Source organism: Macaca fascicularis, chromosome 14, assembly GCF_037993035.2.
Source record: "Macaca fascicularis isolate 582-1 chromosome 14, T2T-MFA8v1.1".
Lineage (NCBI taxonomy): Eukaryota > Metazoa > Chordata > Mammalia > Primates > Cercopithecidae > Macaca > Macaca fascicularis.
The window spans coordinates 113117164-113130385 of NC_088388.1; the positions used below are offsets into that span (position 1 = coordinate 113117164).

The 13222-nt window shown below is 46.3% G+C and overlaps 1 protein-coding gene across 11 annotated transcripts in view; it reads left to right on the top strand.

The window, feature by feature from the left end:
* ZBTB16 (zinc finger and BTB domain containing 16) overlaps positions 1 to 13222 on the top strand; it is a 197119-nt gene that overhangs the window by 127624 nt on the left and 56273 nt on the right. For 7 of the 11 annotated variants that reach the window (XR_012423717.1, XR_012423716.1, XM_045370983.3 and 4 more), the window contains one exon: positions 600 to 686. Coding sequence is in view for 5 of the 11 variants with exons in the window: in XM_045370983.3 (XP_045226918.2) it covers positions 600 to 686 (87 nt within the window). In the remaining 6 variants the exon portion in view is untranslated. Of the gene's footprint in view, positions 1 to 599; positions 687 to 1620; positions 1673 to 13222 lie in introns of all 11 variants that reach the window. The other 4 variants (XR_012423712.1, XR_012423718.1, XR_012423713.1 and 1 more) reach the window with 1 other exon arrangement.

Consider the following 13222-nt stretch of genomic DNA (forward strand, 5'->3'; position numbering starts at 1 on the left):
GACGAAGCAGGAAAGAGGAGCATACCGAGAAGTGCTTTGTGAGTCACAGTAAGGAGTTGGAACCTTGTTCTTCAGGCACTGGGGAGTCATTCAGGGGTTTTAAATGGTCAGATGCAGGCAGCAGTTGGGGGTAGACGGTGAGTTTAGTTTTGGACACACTGAGTCAGAGGTCCCCGTGTACATCTAGGTAGAGGTATGTCAGCAATTCTTACCTTCCCATAAAGTACAGTTTAGGCAACAGGACACATTTCCCTGCGTTGGTATCATTTTTCTCCTGTCCTCCCATCACGTGGAGGTAGGTCTTCAGATCCTCCTTCTTCTTGAGGTATCTAACTTGGAGCCCATTTCTGTTTATCTTGGTTATTCTGATTTTGTTTCTCCTTCTCTCTGGAAGAGCCCTAGACAAAGGCATTTGGAACTCAGTTGGGCGAATGTTCACCTCTTAGAGGAAGGTCTGAACCATGGATGATCCCTCACTCAGGATTTTCGCAGGTGTCCAGTCCCCTCCCCTAGTGTCCACCTGCACAGTTGTGGCCCAGGACCTCCCCCTTCACCAATGGACTATTGTTCTAGTGGTAACTGCCTCTCCTTTCTTTCAGCGGGTGCCAAAGCCTTTGTCTGTGATCAGTGTGGTGCACAGTTTTCGAAGGAGGATGCCCTGGAGACGCACAGGCAGACCCATACTGGTGAGTTGACTTGGATTCCTATTCTTCAGGTTTTCCACAGTGTTGGTAGCACATGGACATGAACTGTCTGGGTGGCAACCTCTTTTTAGCAAATGTAACATCCAGTAATTTCCTGGGGGAGCTGTGAGTAGGGTGGGCTTCTGCCATGTTCAGCTACCCTTGGCTGTGTGGCTGGCCCAGCAGAAGTTTATAAGTATGACATGGCCCCATGAGAATGGCTGTCCTAGATTAGGCCAGGATCTGTCTCTAACTGGCCACTGAGATCCCATTTTCTTGGAGGTATCTAGTACGCTCTTGTTGAGGCCTTAGTCTGTGATGTTACCAAAACATCTTCCTTTGGTCAGGAAATCTGTCACACCCATCTGATGAGACTGAAACCCTCATGTGGCCATGGTGGGCTGGTCGTCCCTCTGCGAGAGCTGAGACGTTGTCTAAAAGCACTCTGTACACAGGATGCATCTGAACAATATTAACTCACAATGATAGAGCTTTATTTGATTTCAAGGAGATTGATTTCACTGCACCAAAGTCATCTGATGATTGTGATCAGAGTTGTTGTCACCAGATCGTCACAGCAGCTCACACTTAACACTCACAGTGAGGCAGGCACCGTTCTCAGGGCTTTACGTCAGGGATCCCCAACCCCGGGATCATGAACTGGTGTCCATGGTGGTCTGTTAGCAACCAGGCTGCATGGCAAGAGGCGAGCAGTGGGCGAGCAAGTGAAACTTCATCTGTGTTTATAGCTGCTCCTCATTGCTCGCATTACCACCTGAGCTCCTCCTCGTGTCAGAGCAGCAGCAGTAGCAGCAGCATTAGATTCTCATAGGAGCACAAACCCTACTGTGAACTGTGCATGCAAGGGGTCTAGGTTGTGTGCTCCTTATGAGAATCTAATGCCTGATGATCTGTCACTGTCTCTCGTCACCCCCAGATGGGACCATCTAGTTGCAGAAGCTCAGGGCTCCCACTAATTCTACATTATGGTGAGTTGTATAATTAGTTCATTATATATTATAATGTAATAATAGAAAAATAAAGTACACAATAAATGTAATGTGCTTAAATCATCCCAGGAATACCCTCCTGTACCCTGCCATATGTGAAAAAGTTGTCTTCCATAAAACTGATCCCTGGTGCCAAAAAGGTTGGGGACCACTGCTTTACGTGATCCCACCTGGCCAATCTCTGAATAACGCTATAAGGTAAGGTCGGAGGCTACTCTTACATCATAGATGAGGAAACTGAGGCTGAAAAGAGGGAAAGTGACTTGCTGGAGTTGGTAATGGGGACAGGTGTGGTAGAACCATATAGTTCAGAGCTGAGACTGCATGAGTTTAATCCTGACTGCCACTTCCTATTTGTGGGGCCATGGATAAATTATTTAAACTCTCTAAATATAGATTTCTCATCTGTTAGAAAAGTGGAGTAATATTAGTGTCTACCTCCTAGCATTAGGGTTGTTGTGGGGATGAAATAAGGTATTTTATTTGAAGTATTTCATGGCGTGTTTGGCTCATAGTAAGCACTCAATAAATAGTAGTAGGTATATTTAATGTAATAGATATTTATTGAGTTTCTACAATGTGCCTGGCACTGTTTAGGCATTTAAGATGTAGTAGTGCATGAGACAGATGACATTCCTGCCCCTCATGGAACTGAGCTTCTAGCTGGGAGACAGAATCAGCAAATGTGTACGATATCATATCTGCTTATACATACTAAGTGCTACTAAGAAAAGGATAAGGAGTAGAGAATAATAGGGAGAAAAGAAATATCGTGGATATTTTGGGAGAAATGTTGTAGATACAATGGTTAGGGAAGGCCTCTCCAAGAAGGTGGTATCTGGGCAGAGTCTTAAAAAGAGAAGGAGTGAGCCACTCAAAAATTTTCTGGGAAGAATGTCTAAGCAAAGGGAGTGAGCGCTTACAGAAGCCCTGAGGCTGGGTCAAGTCTGACAGGTTTAAGGACCCACATGCAGAGCAGTGGTGGCCAGAGAGCTGGGAGTGATGTGTAGAGAGTGGTGAGGGATGAGGACAGGATCTGACAAGTCTCTCAGCCCTGGTAAAAGATCTGGGTTTTATTCTGCATGTGCTAAGAGTCCTTTGGAGGGTGAGAAAATATCTGCAAATCATATATTTGATGAGGAACTTATAGCTAGAAATAGAAAGAGGTCTTATAATTCAAAAAACATTAACAAATAATCAAATTAAATAATGGGCGAAGGTTTTGAACAGACGTGTCTCCAAAGATGACAAATAGCCAATGAGCACATGAAAAAGATGCTCAACTGCATTCACCATCAGGTAGATGCAAATCAAAACCACAGTGAGATACTGCTTCACACCCACTACAGTGTGGCTACAATAAAAAATACAGATAATAACAAGTGTTATCAAAAATGTGGAAAAACCAGAACTCTCATACTATGCTGGTGGGAGTGTAAAATGGTGCAGCCACTTTGGAAAACATTCTGGAGATTCCTCAAGAGGTTAGCTGAGGCAGGTAGATCACAAGGTCAGGAGATCAAGACCATACTGGCCAACATGGTGAAACCCCATTTCTACTAAAAAAGTACAAAAATTAGCTGGGCGTGGTGGCATGTGTTTGTAATCCCAGCTACTTGGGAGGCTGAGGCAGGAAAATCACTTGAACCAGGGAGTTGGAGGTTGCAGTGAGCTGAGATTGCGCCTCTCCAGCCTGATATCAGAGTGAGACTCTGTCTCAAAAAAAAAAAAAAAAAAAAAAAAAAAAGGTTGAACATAGAATTACCATACGACACAGCAGTTCTTTTCTTAGGTATACAACCAAGAGAACTGAGACAATATGTTTATAGCAGCATTATTCATAATAGCCAAAAAAAATGGAAATAACCCAATATGTATCAACTGATGAATGGATAAACCAAGTGTGGTGTATTCACACCATGGTATACTGTTTGGCTCTAAAAAGGAATGAAGTACTGATACATACTACAACACAGATGAACTTGAACATGCTCTGTGAAAGAAGCCAGATGCAAAATGATTGTGTTCATATGAAATATCTAGAATAGGCAAATCTATAGAGACAGAAAGTAAATTAGTAGGTGCCAGGGGCTGGGGTAGTTGTGAGGAAATGGAGAGTGACTGCTGATGAAGCCGGAGTTTCTTCGTGGAGTGATGAAAATGTTCTAAAATTGATCATGGTGATGACTGCACAGCTTTGAATACGGAGGCTCCTCGACTTACAGTGGGGCTGTGTCCTGCTAAACCCATCGTAAGTTGAAAAGATAATAAATTGAAAATGCATTTAATACAACTAACCTACTGAACATCATAGCTTAGCCTAGCCTACCTTAAATGTGCTCCGAACACTTACATTAGCCAACAGTTGGGCAAAATCATCTAATATAAGACCTATTTTATAATAAAAGTGTTGAAGATCTCATGGAATGTATTATATCCTGTACATTACTTCAAAACTGTGATGGTTTCCCACAATTATAAAGTTAAAAATCCTAAGTCAGGAACCATTCTATGTATTAGTTGAACTGTACACTTTAAAAGACATGAATTTTATATTGTATGGTATGTGTATTAGATCTCTGAAAAGTGGCATGGGTGTGTACATGTATATAAATGAGCTCTGCCAGTGTCAGGAAGAGTCACTGGCATCCCTCATGCCACCTCTCTTTCATATGTAGATACATACACACACACACATATATATACACACATACGTATACATACACACACATATACGCACAGACAGAGTGATGTGCCATGTATTAAGCCGTTCTTGCATTGCGGTAAAGAAATACCTGAGACTGGGTAATTTACAAAGAGGTTTAATTGGCTCACAGTTCTGCAGGCTTTCCAGGAAGCATGATGCTGGCATCTGCTCAGGCTCTGGGGAGGCCTCAGGAAGCTTACAACCATGGTGGAAGGCAAAGGGGGAGCAGGCATGTCACATGGCCAGAGCAGGAGCTAGAGAGAGAGAGTTGGGCGAGGGGGAAGCAGCTGCACACTTTTAAATGACCAGTTCTCTCAGATAACTCACTCATTGTCATGAGAATAGCACCAAGAGGATGGTACTAAACCATTCAGGATAAACCCATCCCCATGATCCAATTGCCTTGCACCAGGCCCCACCTCCAACACTGGGGATTACAGTTCAATATGAGATTTGGGCAGGACAAATATCCAAACTATATCACACCATATAATGACATTTTGGTCAACAATGGATTGCATATATGACAGTGGTCTCATAAGATTATAATACCATATTTTTACTGTACCTTTTCTACATTTAGATGTGTTTAGATACATAAATACTTACCATTGTGTTACAATTGCCTGCAGTGTTTAGTACAGTAGCATGCTCTAAAGGTTTGTAGCCTAGGAGGAATTGGCAGTCCCATATAGCCTTGGTGTGTAGAAGGCCGTACCATCTAGGCTTATGTAAATGTGCTCTAGGATGTAGCCTAGAAGCTACCCACGAGGAAGTGGAGAGCTGGAACTTGACCCAACTCACGTGCTCTTTCCACAACTCCCCAACTGCCTGCACACTGACTGAGTGTTGTCCATGGGCTAAAAGGCTCAGGATCATGCCCCGTCATGGGCAGGGCTCTTTTGGCTCCTTGTGCCCTATTTAAGACAAAATTGTCTAATGAAACATTTCTCAGAACATACCCTTATCACTAAGTGACATTTGACTGTACACACACATGCACACACACACACACATACATAGCTTTACTGAGATATAATACATACACACACACACAGATGTGCATTTATAGAGAAGGTGGAAAAGTAGTCCATTGAAAGGTTTTGACTGGGAGAATGACATGACTTGATTTATGTGTTTAAAAGATTATTCTGGTTCTTGTGTTGAGGATTGACCATAGAGAGTATTGTCATGTAACAAACCACTGCAATAGTAGCTTAAAACAATAAAGTGTTATTGTCTCTGACAGTTCTGTGGGTAACTGGGCTCAGCTGGGTGGTTTTCACTTGGGGTCTCATGTGGTTTCCATCAGGTAATGGCTGGAGCTGATGTTATCTGAAGACTCAACTGGGCTGGATGTCCGAGATGGCTCCTTCACTCAATTTTCTGAGTCTCAGTGTTCCTTTGCATGGCTTCTCTCTTCAGCAGAGTAACCTGCATTTGTTGTGTGACAGCTCAGGTTTCCAGGAGTCAGGACACAGAAACTGCCAGCCCTCTAAAAGCTAGGCTGGAAGTACACAGCATTACTTCCACCATATTTCATCAATCAGATAGTCATAGGTCAGCCCCAGATCGAAGGTGGTGGAAGGCTGGACTCTCCTTCTCAGTAGGGAAGTGACAGAAACCTATAGGGAAGGAGGAATTGATGGCAGCCATCTTTGGAAACAAGCTGCCACAGGGGACTCAAGTAGAAGGAGGAAGAACACTAGTCAACTGCTGTTAAGATTATTGTCGTCAATATTTCAGCATTCTTGTCCTTTCCTGAGTAGACAACTAAATGGTATGCCTCCTAAATGGTACCTTGAGCTTTGGCCTGGAGGGGTCTTGCCCTGTCATGATGGGAGGAGAGCTTTACAGGTGAGCTGTCATTCCAGTCAGCATCTCCCTAGCTCAGTTATAGAGAAGGTGACCTGGCTAGGTTATTTTGCCCAGGGTTCCAGAGCTTGTTGTCGTGAAAGCAAGGGAAGGACCGAGTCTCCCAGGGTCCCAGCCATTTTCTTATTGCTAGACCGCAGGTAACTGAGAATCCCACTCTGAGAGTTCTAATCTGGGGGAATGAGCTGTGAGCCAGCTTTGCCAAGCAGCTTAATTCTGTCCATCCCGATTACATTTGCAGCATCAGGGAGCAAGCTGCCCTCTCAGCCAGAGGCAGGGGAGCAAGCTGAGTCCCCGAGGGATGAGCAGCTGTGGAGGTTGTTCCCAGGCAGACCCCAGAGGTATGGAGCACCCCCTGTGCGCCTGGCACCCGCCGGGGATATGATGGTGACCAACTCAGGCACATGCCCTGTTCTTGAAAGAAGCTGAAGGTCTGAATATGGTGGCCTGGGCCCTTTGTTTTCCCCCAGAGATCTTGTGGATGGGGCTTCTCTGCTGGAGGAGGGAGAGGGCAGCTACCGAGTGCCCCCTGCTGATGTTAAGGTAAAATGTGGCTTGCTCAATAGGCCACATGTGGTGTGCTCAATAGAGATTGAGTAAACTGAGCTCTTGAAAGGATGGGGAATGGAGAAAATGAATCCAAATTAGGGGTGAGAGACCAAGGTGGATGCTTTGAGAAAGGCTCCCTGCCAGCCTTAGTATGAGCTGTGGGTGAGCTCCCCCAGCAGGGAAGAGCCACTTCCTTGTGTGGGGCAGGTGTCGTGCTCAGTGCCGAGGGGAGATTTGACAGCAGCCTTACCCTCAGGATAGGGCTGGCAAAGAGGGGTCCTGTGTGACCCTGGTGACTCTTTCTGACATGTGGCAGAGCTCATTCATCACTCATAGCTCTACTTCCTGCTGAACTCAGGTGGATTTTCAGTCCCCCTAATAATCAATGAGAGAATACAATCTGAAATCTATTTGCCCTCTCTATTCCAGGAAAGGGGACCCTGGAGGAAGGGAGTTTCCTGATAACAGGGAACACTGAAAATATCACTGAAGCTGTTAGAGAGGGAAAAGCCAGGTGGGGGACCAGGTATCGTTGGGAAACCAACAGGAGAGTAGGTAGGGAAGAGCTCTGAAATAGAGAAGGAATGGGCCAGGCACGTTGGCTCACGCCTGCAATCCCAGCACTTTGGGAGTCCAAGGTGGGCGGATCACGAGGTCAGGAGATGAGACCATCCTGGCTAACACAGTGAAACCCCATCTCTACTAAAAATACAAAAAATTAGCTGGGCGTGGTGGTGGGCGCCTGTAGTCCCAGCTACTCGGAAGGCTGAGGCAGGAGAATGGCATGAACCCAGGAGGCGGAGCTTGCAGTGAGCCGAGATCGCGCCACCGCACTCCAGCCTGGGCGACAGAGCGACACTCCATCTCAAAAAAAAAAAAAAAAAAAAAGAGAAGGAATGGAGACCCTGGGACAGTGAAAATAATGCCAATACCACTTGATATTTTTGCTACCTTAGTTTATAAAACACGTTCGTCTGTTATACCCATTTAACAGAGGAGACCATGGGGCCCTAGAGACTGCCCACTAGGAAGTAGAGAACTGGAACTTGACCCAACTCCAACTCAAGTGCTCTTTCTACTACTCCCTGGCTGCCTCCACGTTGACTGAGTGTTGTCCAGGAGTCTGTAGGCTGAATGGTTCAGAGTGATCCTGTTTAGAGGTCATTGAGCTCATGGCCCTGCCTGGGAAGAGCTCTTTTGGATCCCTGTGCCCCATTGCACTGTGAAGCCCCAACACCCTGATGTGCACATCCTCCTCCTGGAGTAGGATACAGTTTGCCTGAATCAGATCAGTTTCATATCCAAGGCTGCCACGTGGGAGTTCATGGAGTTCACGTGTGGCTTTGCATAGGGCAGGTGATTATGGTGTCGTACAGGTATTCTTGAAACTGGAAAATGAACTTAATGGAAACTATTTCCAATTCCAGTCTATCCAAGAGAATGGCATCTTCACATCTCATCCCTTTTGACCCTACTTGACCTGGATTTCTGTCCTGGTGTGTGTGACCCCTCCATGCCCCCTGCCCTCAAGATCTTGACGGGCTCAAGCTGGTGTTCTAGGAGGCCACGCTGACGACGGTTGGGCTGGGCTCAGGCTTTGTTGTCACATTCAGTTTTCTGTTTTGGTACAACGAAGACTTTGAGGAGATAAACAGAGATCATTTTACACCTTTTATATTATGACAAATACATATTGCAAAACACTGCTGCTTCCAAAATGTTTGGGTTGCAGAGCAGTGAGGAATTAACAGCTAGGCAGTTCCCGAGATGCTTGTGCTTCATTTACACATCAGAATTTTTTTTACACTGTTCAGTGAAATAAAAGTGAGAAAACACACATACACGCACGTGCACACCCACGTGCACACCCAGCGCACCACCTGGCTGCTATATCAGGAATGTCTTAAATTAGCAAGTAGTTCTTTAAGTCCAGATAAACTGATAAATACCATTAATGGCTTAATTTATACTCTGGGTTTGAAATTTGACACACGGACACTATCTTGGCTCAGGAAGCACAAGTGGTTTTGTGCCAGAGGTTTTAATGACCGATCAGTAATATAAATTGCTGCATCACTGAGCAGAAATAGCTTCTCCATGTCATTTGATCTGGAAACTTCTCTGGCCAGGCAGCAGTTAATAAATTTAAAAATAATTACCCTCTTTATTCAAAGTCAAACTAATTAGGAGTGGGTTTTACAAATCATAATGTTGTTCAAGCCACTGTACATCCCCATTTGGGACTTGAACAGGCCTGGGGGCAACAGACAGGATCCGTGGTGTTAATTAGAGGGCAGTGAGATAACTTGGCTGCTGAGCTCCAGGGTAGGAGGCTAGGCAGTCTTCATTATGCCCTCAGGAGAAAATGGGAGGTCTGAGTGAAGAGGCCGCGAGGGTGACCTGTAGGAACCTTCAACTCCTTCAGTCCATCTGTAGGGGACCCAGAGCAGCTACCTATTTGTAATCTGAACATGGGGGAGTTGGGGCCAGGACTGGTCTGTGTGGACCTGGCCAGAGAGACTGAGGGAGTCAGGCAGCAGGAAAGGGGGATGGGCAAATGACTGCCTGGGGACACAAGACCTGCATGACGGCAGGGAAGTGGATGGGATGATCTCTAGAAGGCATTACTTCCTAGGAAAGTTTGAGCCCTAACAGAGTGGTGCAGGTTTGTCATGCAAATTGCAGGGAAGAGGAACCCCAGGAAGCCTAAAATCAGGATGTCAAGTGCAGGGTATTTGGTGCATAGTGACCCAGAACTTGGGATCTGGTGTCAGACCATCTAGATTCCAATTCCAGCCCCATTACAGACTGGATAATCTCAATATAGGCCTTGCATGGATAAGCGCTCAGGAAATGGAGGTGCCAGTTTCTCTCATTGCATCATCCTCGTCTTCCTTAGAGGCCTCTGAGAACATGTATTTCTCCCACTGGGTTGGTGATGGGGAAGGGCCAAGTCAGTGAGGACGGTGATGGTGGAACAGGAACAGTATACACCTGCTTTGCAAGGCCATGGTGAGGTCTTCCAGGATCCTTGACTATGTCCTCTGGCCAAGAGGACATTTGCAATGTGCCTACTGAACTAACAGTTGAGAGAAGTGAGGGCATATTGAAGCTCCGTACCTTGAGCAATCTCATGGAGCAGATTTGGTAGATCTTAAGGCCCTGAGGTCTGGAATGCCCAAAGATTCCCAAAGGAACCATTCCCTGTTGATATCTAAATACGTGATATGTAAACCCAGGCCAGACAGGCCGCAAAACTGGAATCGAGACTAAGCAGGTATACCAGCCTCCAGGAGCACCAGGCCTGTGCCCTTCCACATCTTAGAGGAGGCTTCAGTGACTGGTGAAGGCTCAGGAATTTTGGGTTGCTGGGGGGGTCCTGAACCATGTCTGCTATCACCAGGAACCTGGATATTCCCTATCTCTTGACTTCTTCAGATAGAACCTTCTACCTCATCCTACCTTTTCCCCAGTAAGAAAAAAGAGGCAAAGAAGCAGACAGAGATAGCTCAGGTCATTCCTAGGTTTAGAAGTTCTGAGGCTGGGAAGCTTAAGGCCACCCTCTGCAGGCCCAGGGTACTAGGTTGAACTAGACCCTAGACTTACCCTGGAGCAATTCAGCTCTCTCTTCCAGCCCTCAACCTGCCCTGCAAGGTCTGCCAGGTTAGTGACTCAAGTTTGCTGTCAGAATAGCCTGTATAGTTGGCTTATCCTGTAGTTCCTTCATTTCCTCGTTCTCTGAGTTTTTAGGTACCTACTGTATGCTCGGTACTTTGTGGACTTAATACATAATAGTGAACAGAAATTGGGCCCTGCCTTCCTGAAGGTTACGATGTTGTGAAGGAAATGAGCATGTAGGCTGAACTTGCCTCAGGCACAGATAATTCAACAGTTGTACTCTTTTGGATACTTTTGAGTTATTATTTTATGAAGTCTTCACTATAATCCAAAAATAGAGACCTTTTTTCCTCCCTAATCTTTGCCAGAGAAAACTGAGTCCCAGAAAGGTTAAGGAAGACCGATCCGGGGCAGGACTTGAATGTGTGCCTTGGCCTTCTGGACCCCAGAGCCCACATGTTAACATTGTCATCCCTCCCTGTGGTGGCCTGGCTATCAGCTCTCATGTGCGGATCAGTGGATCAAAGCCCCTATTTGAAAAAGGGGGTCAGTTAAGAACAAACAATCCAAAGTAGAATTAGGGCCCACAAGTTCAGCCCAAGGTTCTCTCCACTGTGATTGCAAAATAAGTACTTTCTTTTACTGGCCTAGAAAAAGTTGCTTAGTTTCCACATTACTGCGTCACAGGGGAAGCCACTCAACCAGATGCAAATGTTGAGATGCTGGTTCTCATCCACTGTGTGTTGGCTGCAAGAGTCTTGCAGTCCAGAAACAGCACACCTCTGGCAGCTGAGGGTCCATGCTGCAGATTCTGCTCTTCCCTCCTAGTAGGGAGTGGGCATTGGAGGGAACCCCACCCAAAGGGTCCTCTTGGTTTCGGTGTGAAGGAGGCTAGGAGGCATATACTCTCTCTTCCCCCCACTCTCTGTTTCTCTCTGTCTCCCTTTCTCTTTGCACTGTGTGGCTTCCCCCTTTGGAGGTGCAGAACTGTATCTCCAACCTTGCTGTTGGCTGCCTGCTTGCACTGGCCCCTCTCTCTCTCCTGATATGTTAATAATATTTGGAGGAAGCTTCAGGGACAGTCTCTGGCTCTGAACTTCAGAGTAGAAAATGAAGTCCTTGTTTGGAGAATTTTCTGTAGTGGGTCATCATGGTGGGGGAAGGGGGTGGGGTGGGAGTAGCGGGCAAGGCAGAGGATTTATTGTGTTGTATTGTATTGTATTATTATTATTATTATTATTATTATTATTATTTTTGAGATAGTGTCTCGCTCTGTCACCCAGGCTGGAGTGCAGAAGGCAGAGGATTTAAAAGGGTGAGCAGCAACGCTGCTTCCCTCAGGATAGCTGCTGGCCTTGCCCCCTCCTGCCCTGAGCTTGGCACGAGGGACAATGCTGGGCACCAAGAAGTCCTGTAATGACAGGAAAACTAGCAACTGTTCTGGTTCCTCCTCTCAAGAACAGCCTCCCAGTGGTCGGTCCCAGAGGAGCTGGGAGGGGGCCAGATGATGACAAATAACTTAATCTACCTAAACTTTACATGAAAAAAAAAAAAAGTCTGAACGAGCCTCAAACCCCTGCCCAAGGTGGAGGGTATCAGGGAGGACAGGACAGTGAGTCATCAGAGGGACAAGCAGACTCCATGTGGTTTGCTGTGACCTCCCCATTGAAAACATAATAGCATTTGACTTTTATAAATATCAGAGGTGATTTGTATAGCATTTCACATTCTGTGCCAAGGAATTTAACATGAGAAAGCTCAGGCTCAAGAACGGCCGCGGAACGTCATAGGCACTTTGGGAGGAGGGTCATGTGCTGCTGTTTGTACAGTCAGTGCCCCAGCATAGATTTACTCTTGACCTAATTTCATGCTGTTACTATAAAGGCATGTTTGATGCCTAATATAGAGTTTTATTTTCCAAGCACAGGCTCTCGGCTGTGCTGGAGCCGCTTGCTGTAGAGTAGGGAGGAACAACCCAGCCGCCTCCTGCTGTCCCAGACCAACCATTCTTTCTCTCCATTGTTCATCCTAGCGGCTCCCAGGGCCCCTCTGGCCACCTTCTGGAGGGGCCCCCGATACTATTTTTTAAATTAATAAATTTCATTTTTTTAAGAGCAGCTTTAGGTTATAGCAAAATGGAATGGAAAGTATAGAGTTCTCGTTGTACCCCTGTCCTCACACGCAAGTGCACAGCCTCCTCCACCATCAACATCCCACACCACATCGGTGGTGCGTTTGTCACAATCGGTGAGCCTACGCTGGCACATCACTATCACCCAGGGTCCACAGTACACATGAGGGTTCCCTCCTGTGGACCCTCTGTACTAGAGACCCCCATCTCTACTCAAAATACGGTCTGTGGATTTGGACAGATGTGTAAGGACATGCACCCACCATTGTTGTTTCATACAGAATAGCCACTTCACTGTCCTGAAAGTCCTTTGTGCTCTGCCCTTTCATCACCCCAGTGCATTTTATATGAAGCGTCACTCTCCTGGACAGTGATTTGAGGGGATCAATGGTGTTTGGCTCTTTTGGGATTGGAGAAGGAAAATCGATGCAAGGCAGGGTTGGACTAGAAAGGGCTGAAGCTCATTTCCTCCACAGACATCTTGAGTGTCGCTTGATGCCAGACATGGATGCTGGGTCCTGGGATAGGGATGTTGGACATGTATGCTGGGACCCGGGACTGGGATGCCAGACATGGATGCTGGGCCCCGGGACGGGGATGCCGGACATGGATGCCACTGGGTCCTGGGACAGGGATGTTGGACATGGAT